At 40.0% G+C, this 19,558-nt stretch overlaps 1 protein-coding gene across 1 annotated transcript in view; it reads left to right on the forward strand.

Annotated features, from left to right (window-relative positions):
* Window positions 1-19,558, forward strand: part of ecpas (Ecm29 proteasome adaptor and scaffold) — a 155,506-nt gene that overhangs the window by 102,129 nt on the left and 33,819 nt on the right. Inside the window, exons 34-37 of the mRNA XM_059974826.1 lie at window positions 13,076-13,197; window positions 14,837-14,987; window positions 15,087-15,152; window positions 15,431-15,520. Coding sequence (XP_059830809.1) covers window positions 13,076-13,197; window positions 14,837-14,987; window positions 15,087-15,152; window positions 15,431-15,520 — 429 coding nt within the window. The remainder of the gene's footprint in view (window positions 1-13,075; window positions 13,198-14,836; window positions 14,988-15,086; window positions 15,153-15,430; window positions 15,521-19,558) is intronic.

Raw genomic sequence — 19,558 nt, forward strand, 5'->3', positions numbered from 1 at the left:
GAACCAGCTGTAGTACAATTACTGAACAATTACAAACAAATGATTATATAAAAATATAAGCAAACATGAAGGAAGTTAAACTACAAGAAAAATAACAATTTAGATTCTAATTGGACATTGTCTCCCAACCCTCACTCCTTTGATTCTAAATCATCCTTTTAGAATCATTACGTTTGAAAATTCAGAGGCAGAAAAACTTGCAGTGCCAGCATCAAGTATAACACTAAATCAACAATTAACCTTGAGTTATCAAAAATTCAAAGGGTATTTCTTGCAGCTATGCCACAGTCACATGGATTGCCCTTATGGGTAGGAACACTCATGTGAGTTTAAAAAGCTTTATTAATATTGACATAAAGGTAATTAAGATGTAAATTATGATAAGGCACACCAGGAAACTATTATAACTTGTAATATTCAGTGAACTTCAGCTTCCTAGCATTGATTTGATCCTGTCAAAGAAATGCGTCAAATTGATTATCTTAGCTGCTTTCTTACAAATGTGATCATTCAAATCAGTTATGTCTTCAGACACGTGAGGTTTGTAAATACAGCACCCCCTGCCCGTGGTTCCCCCAAAAGGCTGAGAGAAGATCTAATGCGAATTACATATTTCAACTTCTTCTGCTCTTGCTTTCTGTGAGACACCAGCAGTATCATTGCTTACTCCTGCTAAAGCTGCAGCAACATTTTTAATTAGAGAAGACTGGTAGAAATTCAGTAACAACAAATAACATCAGAATAAACAATGTTCAATAGTTAACAACTTTGTCTGGTATCTTCTAACCGATTAGTGATTTACTAGCTGTAGCCCAGTGGTGTAGATGCTGAGTCATGGGATACTAGCACATTAACCTCAGTGCTTGTTGTTACTTTCTAAAACCACCTTTGGTTGATTGCAGTGGCGACCATTCATCCACTTACTTCTGAATTGGTAATTAACAGCACTTGATAAGGTCCTTCCTACCAAGTGTCCGATGCCTCCTTATGTGGTTTCTTGATCAGGACCCAGTCGCCAGGAATCAAGCAGTGTCCTCCCAGCAGCAGAAACTTGAGATGCAGACCGAACAGCTTGGGTTAATTTCTCACAGTAGTCAACTAAACTAATGTGTATATCAGCTTCATTGAGATCAGTCACTCCAGAGAGTGGCATAGGTCATCTTTTTACCACCCCGAGTGGGCTTAATCTAGTAGTTTTGTTTGTGGTTTCTCTACTGAGGTAGTGTCCATGACATTACCTCAATATTTTTGCTCCCTTTTGCACTACTATATATTTACTGTCTATATCTGTCTGTAATTTATAGTTTATTTTATGTAATGCACTGCTGCTGCAAAACAACAAATTTCAGTGATAATAAACCTGATTCTGGTACCAAATAGGACTATAGGAAAGACCATAGGCCATGCATGCCATCTTTGTGATAATTTGTTATTGTCTGATGACCCCATTCATCTTGTCCACCTGTCCTGATGACTCTGGGTGATGTGGACAATAGAAGGACCACTTATGTTCATCACTCGATGTAATTCCTGGCATACACTTCCAGTAAAGTGAGTACCCTTAGTCAGGGTCAATGCAACATGCCAGTCCCATCTAGGAATGCAATACTTGATCAGAATTTTGCTGTACATCTGGCAGTGGCTTTCCTTGCTAGAATAACTGTGTACTATTACCAGTGTGTCTGGATATCCCTTGCACTTTGGTAAAATGATGTATTCCACTTGTAGACGCAACAATGAGCCCAGTCGGGCAGGAACATTTGTGATAGTTTTTTTGGCTTTTCCAGGTTTGTTTCCTGGCATGATGTGCATCTTTCTATTATTTGTCAAGCTTTTGCCCTGAACTTTGGATTCTGCCACTATTGGGATTATCTTTTCCATTCCAATGTGTTCTAAGGGGTGTATCTTCTGTGCCTGATGTAGCCACAACCACGTTGCTTCCTTTGGTCTGTGACTGGTATCATATCTCTGTATTCTGTCACTGTTGAATTTCCCAACATTCTCCATCCAGAACAACTTTTCTTCATTAGAGAGCATTAGCTTGCATTTCTCAACTATTCTATGTGTTTGTCGATGATAGAGAGTTCAGGTTTCTTTCCATAAATCCATCTGTCAAATTCACTATGTATTTCTTGTATTTTCATAATTGTATTCTTTTTACCCTTTTCCATGCTGCACTTTTTGCTGCTAAATCTGTGAATGCATTTCCACAGATTTCAGTTTTGTTTATTTTGGAGTGGCTTTTACATTTCCGTGCAGACTCTTCTGATAGCCATCAGAAAACAGCCATTAATTCTTTTACTAACTGGCAATTCTTGTTTGAAGTTCCTCCAACCATAAGAAATCCGCTTTGCCTCCATAAATTTACAAAATCTTGAACAACTCCAAAAGCATATCGAGAATCTGTGTAGATGTTAGCTGGCTTTCATTCTGCCATCTGACAGCTTCCAATCAGGGCCTTCAGTTCTGTATTGTGCAGAGGTATTAGGAGTTATACATCCTAATGCCCAGCACTTCTAATTTAGAAATTACTGCTCATCCAGCCATTTTAACTCCTCCCTAAACCATCAGGAGCCATCGGTGAACAGAATCAGATCTTGATTGTAGGTGGGTTTGCTGAATGGATATCATTTGTATAATCCTTGGTACATAGAATAGTACAGCACAGGAACAGGCCTTACAGCCCACAGTGTTGTGCCAAACAAATTAAATTAGTAATCAGATCTGCCTATGCAACGTCCATATCATTCCATTTTCCTCACATTCATGTGTCTGTCTAAACGTCTCTCAAAAGTCTCTACCACCACCCCAGGCAGCACATTCCACCTTCCCACCACTGTCTGTATGTTTTAAAAAAGAATGCCCTCACATCTCCTTTGAAATTACTCCCTCTCATCTTAAGGGCATGCCCTCTGGCTTTGGATATTTCAATCTTTAGAAAAAATTTTGTTTACTCTATGCCTCTCATAATCTTAAACCTTTATCAGATCATCCCTCAGCCTCCACCACTCCAGGGAAAACAACCTGAGTCTCACCTCTTGTTGGAGCACTTGCTGTCATCCTAGTATACATCAAAGCAACATCCTGGTAAACCTCTTCTGAATCCTCTCCAAAGCCTCGTCATCCTTCCTATAATGGGGTGACCAGAACTATAAGCAGTACTCCAGGTGCAGCCTAGCTGGAGTTTTATAAATCTGCAACATGACTTCCTGATTTTTGAATCCAATTCCATAACTAACAATGTCAAGCATGCCATATTCCTTCTTAAACACCCTATCCATGAACCACTTTCAGGGAGCAATGAATGCGGATCCAAAGATCCCTCTGCTCATCAGCACTGTTAAGGATCTTTCCCTTAAAAATGTACTCTCTCTTTGTATTTGACCTACCAAGATGTAACACTCCACACTTAGCTAGGTTAAACTCCATCTGCTATTCCAAGAATAAATCCCTTTTACCATTACCCCTTGTCTTTTGTGGGCAAGCCAGTTCTGAATCCATTTGGACAATTCACCATGGATCCTATGTATCTTAGTCTTCTGGATGAGCCTACCATGAGGGACCTTATCAAAAGCCTTACTGACATCCATTTAAACACATCTACAGTTCTACCATCAGTCAGCCTCGTCACCTCATCAAAAAACTCAAGTTAGTAAGAAACGACTCGCCCCACACAAAGCCATGTTGGCTCTCCCTAACTAGGCCATGATTTTCCAAATGCTCACAAATCCAATGCCTAAGAATTGTCTCCAGTAACTTCCCTATAACTGATGTGAGACTCACCAGTCTAGTTTCCAAGATCATCGTTGGTTCTCTTCTTGAATAATAAAACAGCATAAACCGCTCACAAGTCCTCTGGGACTTTACCTGTGGCTAGAGAGAATGCAAAGATATTGCTCAAGGCCCCAGCAATCTCTTCTCTTGCCTCTCTCAATAACTTGGGTTATATAGTACTGTACAGATATACTGTATATAGCTAGGGTGCCCAAGACTTTTGCACAATACTGTATTGTGAACATGAAGCAGATAGTGAGTTTGTAAATCTGGCTGGAGAAAAGGATGTTGGGAATAGCATGGGTGGAGTGTCGTGGGAGGGGTGTGGGAAATGGCAGAGAAGGAATGCCAGGGGCATGGGGGTGGCTCAGGTGCAAACACAGCCAGCCTTGAGACACCAGGCAAGGTCATTTGATTCCAAACAATTTGTTTATTGATCATTACAGAATGTCTCTGATGCATCCTGTTCCCTCCCCTCTCTGCCATTTCCCCTTTTCTCAACCATGATTCCCCTCTCCCTTACGTACAGTGGCCCGGTCAAAATTTCTGTTACTGTGAATAGTTAAGTGAGTAGAAGATGAACTGATCTCCAAAAGGAATAAAGTTAAAGATGAAACATTCTTTTCAACATTTTAAGCAAGATTAGTGTATTATTTTTGTTTCGTACAATTTTAGAGTTTAAAAAAAGGAAAGGAGAACCATGCAAAAGTTTGGGCACCCCAAGGGATTTGAGCTCTCAGATAACTTCTACCAAGGTCTCAGAGCTTAATTAGCTTGTTAGGGCAGTGGCTTGTTCACAGTCATCGTTAGAAAAGGCCAGGTGATGCAAATTTCAAAGCTGTATAAATACCCTGACTCCTCAAACCTTGTCCCAACAATCAGCAGCCATGGGCTCCTCTAAGCAGCTGCCTAGCACTCTGAAAGTTAAAATAAATGATGTCCACAAAGCAGGGGAAGACTATAAGAAGATAGCAAAGTGTTTTCAGGTAGCTGTTTCCTCAGTTTGTAATGTAATTAAGAAATGGCAGTTACCAGGAATGGTGGAGGTTAAGTTGAGGTCTGGAAGACCAAGAAAACTTTCCAAGAGAACTGCTCGTAGGATTGCTAGAAAAGCAAATCAAAACCCCCGTTTGACTGCAAAAGACCTTCAGGAAGATTTAGTAGACTCTGGAGTGGTGGTGCACTGTTCTACTGTGCAGTGACACCTGCACAAATATGACCTTCATGGAATAGTCATCAGAAGAAAACCTCTGCTGTGTCCTCACCACAAAATTTGGCGTCAGAAGTTTGCAAAGAAACATCTAAAAAAGACTGATGCATTTTGGAACCAAGCCCTGTGAAATGATGAAGTTAAAATAGAACTTTTTGGCCGCAATGAGCAAAGGTATGTTTGGAGAAAAAAGCGTGGAGAATTTAATGAAAAGAACACCCCTCAAGCTGTTAAGCACTGGAGTGGATCGATCATGCTTTGGGCTTGTGTTGCAGCCAGTGTCACGGGGAACATTTCACTGGTAGAGGGAAGAATGAATTCAATTAAATACCATCAAATTCTGGAAGCAAACATCACACCATCTGTATAAAAGCTGAAGATGAAAAGAGGATGGCTTCTACAACAGGATAATGATCCTAGCTAAACACACCTCAAAATTCGCAATGGACTACCTCATGAGGCACAGGCTGAAGCTTTTGCCATGGCCCTCACAGTCCTCCGACCTAAACAGCATCAAAAATCTGTGGATAGACCTCAAAAGAGCAGTGCATGCAAGACGGCACAAGAATCTCACAGAACTAGAAGCCTTTTGCAAGGAAGAATGGGCGAAAATCTCCCAAACAAGAATTGAAAGACTCTTAGCTGGCTGCAGAAAGCACTTACGAGCTGTGATACTTGCCAAAGGGAGTATGACTAAGTACTGACCATGCAGGGTGCCTAAACTTTTGCTTCGGGCTCTTCTCCATTTTTGTTATTTTGTAACTGTAAAAGATGGAAATAAAAAAGTAATCTTGCTTAAAATATTAAAGAAATGTGTCATCTTTAACTTTATGCCTTTTGGAAATCAGGTCATCTTTTACTCGCTTAGCTATTCACAGTAACAGAAATTTCCACCGGAGTGCCCAAACTTTTGCATGCCACTGTATGTATGGATATATTTAAAAGGCTTTTGCACTGTACTATATCCCATCAGGTCTTGGGGACTTGTCCATCTTAATGCTCCGAGACCTAACACTACCTCTTCCTTTACCTTGAAGTGACCTAGCATATCAATATGTTCAGCACTTATCTCCTATCGTCTACATCCTTCACCCACATCTTCCTCATCCAAGCAAATGTTCCCCATTTATCCTTGAGTGGTCCTACCTTTTCCCTAGTTATTGTCTTGTTCTTGATTTAGAGAATGTCTTTAGATTCTCTTTAATCCGACCTGCTAAGGACTTTTCATAGCCCCTCCTGGCTTTCCTAATTCCCTTCTTGAGGTTTTTTCTGGCTTCTTTATAATCATCAAGGGTTCTGTTTGATCCTAGCTTCCATAGCTTTACATACTTCTGTTTTTCTTGGCTAAATTCATCAACTCCCATGACATTCAAGGTTCTCTTAACTTGTCATTCTTGTCCTTCCTTCTGACCGGAATGTACTTTGCCAGTACTCTGTGCAGTTGGACATTAAACACCCTTCACATGTCAATATGGACTTGTCCAAAAACAGCTGTTCCAAATAATTCTCCGTAGTTCCTGCCCAATGCTCTCATAATTTACCCTGCTCTAACTTAATACTCTCTTGCAAAGTACATACTTATCTGTAATTATCTTGAAATTTATAGTATTGTGACCACTGTTCACTAAATATTTTCACCTGGCCAGGCTCATTGCCCAACACCAGGTCCAGTAGAGTCACTGCTCTTCTTGACTATATACATATTGATCTAAGAATCTCTCCTGGATGCACCTTACAAATTCTGCCCCATCTAAACCTCTTGCACTAAGAAGATCCCAGTTTATATTAAGGAGGTTGAAGTCACCATGACAACAACCTTATTGTTTTTGCACCTTTCTGTAATCCACCTGCATATCTATTTCTGATTATCCTGGTAGCTGTTTGGGGGGTGGGGGGTGGTGTCTGCAGTACAACCCCATCAGAGTGACAGCACCCTTCCTGTTTTTGAGTTCTACCCGTGTAATCTCAGTGGACAAGCCCTCCATTATATCCCCTCTGAATGCAGCTGTGGTATTGTTCCTGATTAGTAACGCAACACCCCCATCGCTTTTACCTCCCTTTCTTTCTTTTCTGTAACATTGAAAGAAGAAGCATTCCACTTCCTGCCTGTACCTGTTGTACCTTTGCCTCTTAACCTCTTCCTCTGCCTGCTTTCACCAAAGCCTGACCATTCTAACACTGGCCCACTAAGCAGTAATTTTCCACTTACATTGGGTAATTTTCTGTCCCTATGAAATTACTACTACTACTTGTAATTGTGGCTTGTCCAAACTTGCTTTGTGACCCTTGGCGGATAAATAAACGAGTAAATAAAGCACATCATATTTATGCTGGTCTGCAGTGTCAGAAGCAATCAAATCATCATCCACCTATTGTAAATTGGTAGAATCAGCGGCTAGTAAATCCCTCAGATGTTTCATTGCCATGTGGAGTTGTTGTGGACCCCTTGTGTTGGCCTCATCCACTGGTATTCTTCTGCTTCTGCTTGGTACTGTGCAAGCACTGCTGGACGGCTGTTATAACGCACAGTCTGTATGAACAGTGTGAGAGATAAATTGTAAAGTGAGCTTTTTTTACCAGATCGCCTAAATTGATTTGATTGAGTCTATCTTTAAAAATATTAATGTCAGAAATACTGCGCAGGTCTGGCAGCAGAAGATTCCACTCTCTTGTTGATCTTGGGTAGAGGGAGTACTGGTAGCAAATCTTGTTGAATGAAGGGGTTTCCAGTATGTAAGGTCCAGTTTGCTGTTGAGTTGAGCTGATCCTGTGACAAATTTGGATGTTTGATGGAGTGATGTTGTGAACTTCTGTGAAAATGGAGATTAACCATAGTTTAGTACGTCGGTTTTCAAGTGGTTCCCACTGAAGGTTAGAGAGCTTGTTGGTGACACTGGATTCCTGCTGTAATCAGTTAGCACAAAGCCAGCAGCACTGCATTGGATTTTTTCGATGGACTTCTTATTGTTAGCTTGTTGGGGATCCCATATGGCTGCGTATTGTTGTCCATTAAGCTTACCACAGGCTCCAATGGTACAGACCAGAATCCATTAGATGTATCAATAACTAAATAATTTGTGTCATGGTTTTAATGCATTAAAAATGGTTGATGGGTTGACCACTAGAGTTATTTGTCAATAGACAGATTAGCATATAATCCACTGTCAATCTCTATGGACAGTTTGATGGCTTGCAATTAACTACTGTTCAACACAAACAAAATGCTGAAGGAAATCAGCAGGCCAGGCAGCCTCTATGGAAGAGTAAACAGTTGACGTTTCAGGCCAGGACACTTCATTAGAACCAGAGAAAAAAGATGAGAAATTAAAGTAAGAAGGTGGGTGGAAGGGGAGGAAGAAATACAAGGTAGTAGATGACAGGTGAAACCCGAAGGGATCAAGTAAAGAGCTGGAAAGTTGAAGAGGTGAAGAGATAAGGGGGCGTCTGACAGAGGAGGGCAGATGGCCATGGAAGAAAGGGCAGTGGGAGGAGCACCAGAGGGAAGTGATGGGCAGATAAGGAGACATTGGGAATGGGGAATTTTCTCTTGTTTGTGAATTAACTACTATTCTCCAGTCTTCCAACCACCACTTAATGTCATTCCAGCTATCTTTTTAGATTTTGCTTATCATTTCCCATATCAATATCAACTCTTAGTCAACTGTTTGACTTGATGTGAAGGTAACATGGTAGTCAGAATTTGGATGGCATCATATGGCTGCAAACTGTATATATTCTTAATACACTGAAGTTCAGCTCGCATCTAGGACCCTCCTTTATTAGGATGTGAAGCCTCTTTGGACTATTTATCAATCTTATTGGGGCAAATCAAGGCATGGCTGCCAGTCTTATTTCCTCATCGTTGTCATCACCACTTGAACCATTGTAGAATTTGTGTCATGTCCGTCATGCGATATCTCTTGAGTTTGGAGGAAGATACCTCTTTTAGTTATTGTCCAATGCGTGCCCCAAGGAAGAGGATCAGGAGCAGAATTGCCCATCTGAGCTCCTTTATTTTCATACTATTTCAGTTTATACTTCAGCTCTGTACAGTGCAGTTCGATCCTTTTCCATTTACATTGTTGTTCAGCTTGCTCAGTTAATGCACAGATTTGCTCTTTGGACTTTTTACTGTCTCTGTCATACTGATTTTGTAATTTGTCACAATTTTCCTTTTTCACTTCATCTGGCACACCTTTATCATATTGATCTTGCCACTGAAGATGTTCTGCTTTGTAATTGTGATGAGACGGCTGGCGTCCATCTAAGTAGAAAGAAATGATATTGTTGATTAGTTTGGATGAATAAGAGTGGGGTTGAAACTTCTAAGGTGCACAACTTTGTATTCCAAATAGTTTGTTTCTGTGCAGTAAATGTAACAGAACAAACCATAAAAGAAGATTGCAGGATGCAGTGAAGTACAGTCATAGAGAGACATCTGTATACCTAATATGTTTATGTATTTGTGTAAATTTAATTTACAGGATAGGAAATCAATCCTGAAAAATTAAAACAAAACTGCAGATGCTGGAAATTTGAGACAGCAGGTCAGGAAAGAAAAACGTTAAGTTTTTCATGCCAAGACGCTTCTTCAGAAGTAGAAAACAGTGAAATACAAATTTTTTTTTTGTAGAAGAGAACCTAGCGCAGGGATGTGTAGAACAAAAGGAAATCTCTAAAAGGGTGAGACCAAGCGGTTTAATGAAAGCAGTTATTAACATATGAAGTTTCTTTATCTGAGGTGTTGTAAATAGTAAAGCTTTGTACTGTACTTTGTACCTTTGTACTGGATTATATAACAACATCTGAGCCAACATATTGATTGACAGACAGAAAGAAAGATAGAGTGAACAGCATTTTGGAGAATTCAATATCAAGTCCAGAAAACTGCAGTGTGCCCAGGTGGAAGATGAAGTGTCCATCATACTTGTATTGATCCTCATTGTAACAGTACTACAGACAGAAAAGTCAGAGTAGGTGTGGAATGATTACTTAAAGGGACAGGCACCTGGAAGCTCACGATCATACCTGTAGAGCTAACATGGCAATCATTCAATCTGCATTTTGGTTTCACTGATGCAGAGGAGACCTTACTGTGAACACCATATTCAATACACCAGATTGGGAGACATGAAAGTGAATTGTTGCTTCATTTGGAAGGACTGTTGAAGTCCCTGGAGAGTGGAAAAAAAGGGCAAAAGGGCAGATGTTTACACTTCTTACAATTACATGGCAAAGTACCATAAAACAGGGACTAGTTGGTAGGCATGGAAGACTGGCCCAGGGAGTTATGAAAGGAGCGATTCATTTAAAATGCTGAACCAGAGGAGGGGAATATATCCCTGTGGAAGTAAAACATGAAGGATAATGCCTTGAGTATAGAAGTTGGGAGGAGTGGAAGGTAGGGACTGGGTGAACTCTGCTCTTATCCAGTCCAGAAGGGGAGGGAAATGAGAGTAGAGGTGTGGGAATAAATGAGATGCAGTTAAGAGTTCTGTACTATAGTAGAGGGGAAACCATGGTTCAGGAAGAAAGAAGGCATTTCGGAAACATCTCTACAGAATGTCTTGCCATCAGAGCAAATGTGACAAGATAAGGAGGAACTGAGAAAATGAGTCATTGCAGGGGTGAAGAAAGTAGAATCAAGATAGTTGTGGGCGTTTGCAGAGTTGTAGTGATGTCAGTACCGAGCATGATGTGGGTATGGAAAAAAGGGAAGAGTCAGAGATGTGAAAGTGAGAGTGGGATGAAAATTGATATCAACTTAATTAAAATAGATTTCTGTATGGCGCAGAAAACATCAAAAATGCAGGCATTGATATGCTGGAAAAAGAGTTGAGGGAGTGGGCTTGAAAACAGGGTCTGCTCCACATAATTCCACAAAACCATAGTTTAGCTGAGCGCGTCTGATTACCTTTGATCTGGAGAAAACATGGAGTTGAAGGAGAAGTTGTTCAATGTTAGAACAGGTTTGGCCAGGCTGATGGAGGGGAACTAGCTGGGCCTCTTTAAGGAAGAAGTAGAGGACTGTCAGTCTGTTCTGCTGTGGATAGAATTATAAAGGGAATCATACACTCGGTGGCCCGTTCAATAGGTACTTACACCAGTATTCCATCTCAATAATGCAAACATCTAATCAGCTAATCACATGACAGCAAAATGCAAAAACACATGCAGACATGGTCAAGAACTTCAGTTGTTGTTCAGATCAAACGTCAGTTTGGGGATGAAGTATGATCTAAGTGACTCTGACTATGAAATGATTGTAAGTACCAAACAGAATGGTTTGAGTATATTAGAAACAGCTGATCTCCTGGGATTTTCATGCACAACAGTCTCTAAAATTTACAGAGAATAGTGCAAGAAACAAAAAACATCCAGTGAGCGGCAATTCTGTGTGCAAGAACACTTTGTTAATGACAAAGGTCAGAGAAGCATGATCAGACTAGTTCAAGCTGACAGGAAGGTGATGGAAAGTACCTAATAAAGTGGCCACTGAATGTACATCTATGATGTAGACAAACCAGTCAAAACCCAGGAAATGAAAATTATCAAAGTGAGGGAAGACGTCCTAAATGTCACTGATGTAAGTGGAAAATGACCGGACCACAGGAGAAAAGATGGAATCAAGTTGGGAAGAAGTAAGTTTGTTGGGGTAAGAGCTAAACTGAGTCAATAGTTTACCCACACATGGTTATGGATCTTAGGCAGAAGTTAGAAGCTTTGAAGGGAAAATCTCTCGAAGCCTGATGTTTAGTGTCGTGATGTGTCAGAGGTGATGTTTAATCTCTGCATGATAAATTTTAATGCACCAGATAGAATAGGTTTGATGATAATGTTAGATTTGGTTCTTGGTGAGCAGTACTAAGAGTGGCAGATTCATGTAGTGGAAAGATTAGGGGGGGTGGAAAAACCAATGTCCCATTTGTATTTAGATCAAGAGAAGGTAACTGGCCTGAGAAAAGGATCCATGTGAATTGGGAATTCTGGAGACCAGAGACATTGGCCGCAGTTTAAGGGCTCTTGGCCAAAGAGATAGGCACAGAGGAAGCGACGGTGGAGAAAAATACATCATTCTGAACTTTTCAATGTATGGCCAAGTTCATTGAGATGGCAATAAAACAGTCCCTTCTTCTGAGGGTGGTTTCAAATCTGTTATTTTCAGTCCCTGGGATCTTTTAGGAGCTCAGGAAAGAGTGAAAAACTTTAATTTTCATTTATTTTAGTTTAAACAAAGATACAAAGCACTTGAGGAGCTGAGGAGAATCAATAAAAGAAGAAGACAGCACCTTTGAAAAATCTACCACCTTTATTCTCAAGAAGAATTTTTTCAGATAGAAGTAAAGGCTACACAATTAAAACAATTATTACCTGTGTATAATGTGCTAATACTTAGCCAATTCAAAAATGAAAAGGTATATGCAATTGCCATCTTCTGCCAGTAAGCCGGGACAGATCATCACATACTGAGAAAAGTACATGAGTTTGTTAAAAATACAAATTATGTCAGTAAAAAAACTACGATAAGAAGCACAATTTTAATCTTGCATTAATTCAACTAATATCTTTAAAAAAGTATTGTAAAAAATACGATCAATTCCAACAATAGTTTTTTTGGGATCATGAGGGAAATGTCAAAAAAGATGGTGTAAATGTAATAGAGAGAAATACAAGGGAAAGAAAAATGAAGGGAGAGAAAGGCAGAAAGGGCTTTGGAGTTCAATTGCTGTTGATGTTTGCAATTTTTGACATTGAAAAGGAAAGGGAAGCACCACCTGTAGCAGTATTGAAAACACCAAAGAATACCAAAGGGCCGCTTTGAGATGGAGGAAGTTAGTGTTGTTGCAGAGAAAGGTTAAGCGGGTACATGTACCAACACATGGTATAAAGTATGGGTATTAGAATGCAATGAGAACACTTCCTTCAGAATCACTGGATGGTTTAAAGAGACCCTGGGATCCTGAGTGGGGCCTAGTCTTTCATGATGAAATACCAGAATGAGTCAGACTTCTATATCTTGTTTAATGTATAATATATTTTTAAACTTAACAGTTATAAAGGAATTAATGGGAATCCATTTTCTTTTTATAGGTCTGCATACAGATGTGTGAGCCATCCAATGGTAGCGCTGGTCAGCGATTTGTTGCTGTGCTCTTACCTTGCTTATTGGACAAAGGCATTATTAGCCCTGTGGCAGAAGTTCGTTCTATAAGGTATATACCACGAAGAAACAAAATAAGTCATGCATTTTTAATACATTGAATAACTTTAGAGTATTGTCTATGTATTGTAAATCATATTATATAATTGTTTATGTACTTGGTAAAATAAAATAGACGCATAAAACTTTTTAATTCATTTTTCTGATATTGTTGGGTAAGTCCATTTGCACCTAATTTTGTGCTTTCATTCTCCAGTAAGAATTGGAGGAAAATCAAGTGAACCAATCTTGCACTCTGTAGATCAGGGAGAATATATATATATATATATATATATATATATAAAGAGGTTGAATTTAAAAGAGCCTTAGTTTGATTTGATTGTTCCATTTTCATAGTTCAGTTTTACACTACCCTTATTATCAATAAACCATGTTACTCTTTCAGAAAATCACTTACCTGAATTCTGTTTGCCACGCTACTGGAAACATGTTCCTCCTTTTTTGCCCCATCAAACATATTGTAGATCATAAAACTATTGCATCGTCAAGAAAGGCTTTTCAATCATTCTGTGCTGGATCTTAACAGTCTCATCAGTCCCATTCTTTCCTCTGATCTTGCATTAAAACTTCAAATACCCACTATTAGAATATCTGGCTCACCAGACACTGTTGCACTCTCTTTAAACTCACTTTGGTTCCGTTTCTCTCCTGCCCTCCCCTGTGCTTCCTGACTCACTCAGTTGAAGTTTGGTATGGGCCCCCAGATCCTAAGAACCTTCTACAGGGCACAATTGAGAGCATCTTGACTGGCTGCATCTCTGCCTGGTATGGGAACTGTACTTCCCTCGGTCACAGGACTCTACAGAGAGTGGTGTAAACAGCCCAGCGCATCTGTAGATGTGAAACTTCCCACTATTCAGAACATTTACAAAGACAGGTGTGTGAAAAGGGCCCGAGTCACCCCAACTGTTCCAGCTGCAATCACCCAGGAAGCAGTACTGCAGCATAAAAGCCAGGACCAACAGGCGCCAGTGTAGCTTCTTCCACCAGACCATCAGACTGATTAATTCATGCTGACATATCTGTATTGTTGTACATACTAGTTATTATAAATTACTATAAATTGCACATTTAGACAGAGATGTAACATAAAAATTTTACTACTCATGTTTAAGAAGGATATAAGTAATAAAGTCAATTCAATTCAAGACTTGTTATCCTGTTGTATTTTTTTTAAAGTTGAGTAAAAGTATGTTGGGATACTGAAAGGAACAATATCTAGTGGTTCAGAAAATCTGCCTGTCTGACATCACCACAGTCCCGAGGCTGCTGGAATATCTGAGTTTTACTACAAGTATTTTATTAGGAAATTTCATTGTAGCAGTACTAGAAGGAGGATTTAAAACAGTTCTTATAATTATATTAACTATGGGAATTAAAATGATTGTGATTAAAATTTCCATGTACTCCAGATAATAGGAAAACTAATAAAATCACTTTGGGTAAGTGAATGTAAGCAGACAGGCTTGACCTTTGTTTGCTGATATAATCTTCCTGCAAGTCTTGTTTCCCTTGTGTGCATTTCTGAAATCTTGAGATTTCAAAAACGTAAGAATCTAATATCTAATCATAGATATCTCAACATTAGGAAGCATGATTTTGATTGGACTAACTTTGTTTTCTTTACGTAGCATCGACACCCTTGTAAAAATTAGCAAAAATGCAGGACCACTGTTAAAGCCACACGCAGCAAGACTTATCCCCACTTTATTGGAATCACTTAGTGTACTTGAGCCACAAGTCCTCAATTATTTGAGTCTACGTGCAACTGAACAAGAGAAGGTGAAGTATAATATCCAAGATTTATATATTGTACAATATATTTTCTAAGTCTTTTTGTCAGATTCAGTGGACAACTTTAGTTTTTTGTTTAAACACTAGACTGCTATGGACAGTGCCAGACTCAGTGCAGCCAAGTCTTCTCCGATGATGGAAACCATCAATATGGTAAGTGTGGGGAAAGGCTAAATAAGTAACTAATGTTTCAATCTGAAGATCAGAAGAGAAGTATCTTGCCCTGAAGTGAGGTTATTTTGTTTTGTAAATATACTTCTGATTAAGCACTTATAAAATTACTGACATTTAAAAGCCTGATTTTTTTAATCTCTCTTAATTGCATGATTTTTAGTACTTCTTGACAATTTTATTTACCTACAAGTCTAATTTTATCATTCTAAATAGCAAAAAATGCATTTCCATTCCTAAATCTTAGTTTTATTTTGTAGTGTCTCCAGCATATAGACACAAATGTTCTAGGGGATTTAGTTCCAAAGTTGTGTGAACTCCTGAAGAGTGGAATAGGTCTTGGAACTAAGGTGAGTCTTAATCGATTACAAAAGATTTGATTGCAAATGCTTTGATCATATTTGCATGTGTTAAACTTGGACTTGCAGGCTTTTAAAAGGTACTATGTTCATAAATTAAAATATTTGAGTTGGGGTTCAACGGGCTTGAATGTGAGCAAGCAGAGGCTGAGTGGTTTGGAATGATTTAATTGATTGTAGAACTTAAGAAGTTAGAGCCAAAGGTTTAACAAGTTTTGGTAGGATGGTTGTTAAAGTAGTGGAATGCTCCTCCCTGTAAGATGTGGAAATTTCAGGATTCCTAACTGTCTCCCTGATCTCTACATCTGCAGGAAGTGCATCCAACTTCAGCGCCTGACTGTCAAGGTCAAAGAACTGGAGCTGCAGCTGGATGTACTCGGGATCATATGGGAAACTCAAAACCTCATAGATGAAACATTTAATGAGATGGTCACACCAGAGCGTAGGCTTCAGGTAGTAAGTGGTTGACCTTCAGGAATAGTAAGTGGTATAAGCAGGTAGTGCAGGTTTCCCCTGTATTAATACTCCTCAACAACAAGTATATCCCTTTGGATATTGCTGGGGGGATTCCCTGTCAGGGCACAGCAACAACAGCCAGGCCAGCGGACTGTAGCTAGCTGTGATGCTCAGTAGGGAAGGGTAAAGGCAGGCCTAGAGATAGGAAACTCAGTAGTTAGGATGACAGACAGATGATTCTGTGTTTGCAATAGAGATGCTAGGGTGTTGTGTTCCCTCTGACGTGCTAGGGACCAAGATGTCTCAGAGTGGCTGTAGAATATTCTCAAGAGGGATGGTGAGCAGCCAGAGGTTGTGGTGCACATTGGCACCAATGACATAGGTAAAAAGAAGGAAGAGGTCCTGTGCAGTGAGTAAAGGGAAGTAGTTTACTTGCTGGTGACCGAAGTACAGAGCACTGGGTATACTTTTTTGGTGCATCTGGCCTCTTGCCCTTCCCCTGAACTACTGAACAAGAGGGCCAAGTTACACAACTGGCTTCTTTGATGTACTTCAACCACCTTGTGTTAAAATGATGACCCCCCCCCCCCCATACATTTGAGTGAAGTGAAAGTGAAGGTTGTTACTTTTTATGGGCCACCCAATAGTAACAGGGATATCGAGGAGCAGATAGGGAAACAGATCCTGGAAAGGTGTAATAATACAAGTTGTTGTGGTGGGAGATTTTAATTTCCCAAATATCAATTGGCATCTCCCTAGACCAAGGGGTTTAGATGGGGTGGAGTTTAAGTGTGTTCAGGAAGGTTTCTTGACACAATATGTAGATAAGCCTACAAGAGGAGAGACTGTACTTGATTTGCTATTGGGAAATGAACCTGGTCAGGTGTCAGATCTCTCAGTGGGAGATAGTGATCATAATTCTATCTCCTTTACAATAGCATTGGAGAGAGATGGGAACAGACAAGTTAGAAAAGCATTCAGTTGGAGTAAGGGGAACTATGAGGCTATCAGGCAGGAACTTGGAAGCTTAAATTGGGAACAGATGTTCTCAGGAAAAAGTATGGAAGAAATGGTGCAAATGTTCAGGGGATATTTGTGTGGTGTTCTGCATAGGTAAGTTCCAATGAGACGGAGGTTACAGAAGGATACAGGAACCATGGTGTACAAAGGCTGTAGTAAATCTAGTCAAGAAAAGAAAAGCTTATGAAAGGTTCAGAGAGCTAGGTAATGTTAGAGATCTAGAATATTATAAGGCTAACAGGGAGGAGCTTAAGAAGGAAATTAGAGCCAGAAGGGGCCATGAGAAGGCTCTGGCGGGCAGAATTAAGGAAAACCCCAAGGCATTCTACAAGTATGTGAAGAGCAAGAGGATAAGATGTGAAAGAATAGGACCTATCAAGTGTGACAGTGGGAGAGTGTATATGGAATCAGAGGAAATAGTAGAGGTACTTAATGAATACTTCAGTATACACTATGGAAAAGGATCTTGTTGATTGTAGTAATGACTTGCAGCAGACTGAAAAGCTTGAGCATATAGATATTAAGAAAGAGGATGTACTGGAGCTTCTGGAAAGCATCAAGTTGGATAAGTCACCAGGACTGGATGAGATTTACGCCAGGCTACTGGGGGAGGCAAGGGAAGAGATTGCTGAGCCTCTGGTGATGATCTTTGCATCATCAATGGGACAGGAGAGGTTCCGAAGGATTGGAGGGTTGCAGATGTTGTTCTCTTATTCAAAGCTGCTGCGCAGGTTGACTCTATGATTAGGAAGGCATATGGTGCATTAGCCTTCATCAGTCGTGGGATTGAGTTTAAAAGCCAAGAGGTAATGTTGCAGCTATATAGGACCCTGGTCAGACCCCACTTGGAGTACTGTGCTCAGTTCTGGTCGCCTCATGACAGGAAGGATGTAGAAACCATAGAAAGGGTGCAGAGGAGATTTACAAGGACGTTGCCTGGATTAGAGAGTATACTTTATGAAAACAGGTTGAGTGAATTTGGCCTTTTCTCCTTGGAGCGACAGAGGATGAGAGGTGACCTGATAGGGGTGTATAAGATGATAAGAGACATTGGACAGTTGAGGAGGCCATGGATTAACGTATCAGAATGGGAATAGGAAGTGGAATTTAAATGGGTGGCCAATGCATTCCTCTGATGAAATAGTTTAAGAATATGGTCACTGTTACAATGTAGGAGCTGTGGCAGCTCATCACTGCACAGCAAGATTGCATAAACAATTACGTTATTAATGTTTTAAGTTATGTATTTATTTTCTTCCTGCTGTATAAGATTATATTTGAAACATCAGAGTAGTCACGACCATGTTTGAAGATCATTTCATGATTTCAGGTATTGTCAAAGGGATATTCTTAAGGAACTATTGGTTAGCTCCCATCTTAGCCAATGGCTTAAGACATGACTGCTGGGTTTTCTACGTGCAGTTGTAAATGAGGGTAGATCAAATTTTCTGACCATGGAGGAAGTGACTGCCTTTTCATTGGTCATTAGGTTCATAGCTACTCATATCTTGTTCCTACCCAAGATTTCTTCCACATGTCTTCCTGTTCATCGATGGATTAGTCAAATATGTTGAGCTCATCACTTATGTGCTTTGATCTTTATTCATTTGTTGGAAAGGGGGCATTAATGTCAAGACCAGCATTTATTGCAGCTATTAGGACCCTGGTCAGACCCCACTTGGAGTACTGTGCTCAGTTCTGGTCGCCTCACTACAGGAAGGACGTGGGAACCATAGAAAGGGTGCAGAGGAGATTTACAAGTACGATGCCTGGATTGGGGAGCATGCCTTATGAAAACAGGTTGAGTGAACTTGGCCTTTTCTCCTTGGAGCGATGGAGGATGAGAGGTGAATAAGCTGATGAGAGGCATTGATCGTGTGGATAGTCAGAAGCTTTTTCCCAGGGCTGAAATCGCTGCCACAGGAAGGCACAGGTTTAAGGTGGGAGTAGGTACAGAGGAGATGTCAAGGGTAAGTTTTTTACTTAAGAGTGCTGAGTGCATGGAATGGGCTGCTGGCAACGGGGGGTGGTAGAGGCGGATACAATAGGGTCTTTTAAGAGTCTTCTGGATAGATACATGGAGCTTAGAAAAATAGAGGACCATGGGTAATCCTAGTAATTTCTAAGGTAGGGACCTATTGTTTGACACAACTTTGTGGGCTGAAGGGCCTGTATTGTGCTGTAGGTTTTCTATGTAGGCCAATATTAAATATTAAATTTATTGTTTATAATGTTTTAAGTTAAATTAATACTTTAAATGAGTGTTTAATTTTTATTTAATAATTTGAATGTATTTCAGTTATTTCTAAATGTCTGTAATATTTGGAGATACTTAGACCTGAAGAAAAAGTTCTGACAGCATAAATTATCAGGAAACCATCAGGGCAGTCTGTTGGTAGGACCATGGTTTGCAGCATTTAAGATTAGGTCGCCATTCACCTCAAGGGCAGCCAAAGCAGAGAGGCCTCCAGACAATACTACCATAAAATACAGGAGTAGAATTATACCATTTGACCCATTGTTACTGCTCCACCATTTCATCATGGCTGATCC

This window comes from Hypanus sabinus, chromosome 7, assembly GCF_030144855.1.
Source record: "Hypanus sabinus isolate sHypSab1 chromosome 7, sHypSab1.hap1, whole genome shotgun sequence".
Lineage (NCBI taxonomy): Eukaryota > Metazoa > Chordata > Chondrichthyes > Myliobatiformes > Dasyatidae > Hypanus > Hypanus sabinus.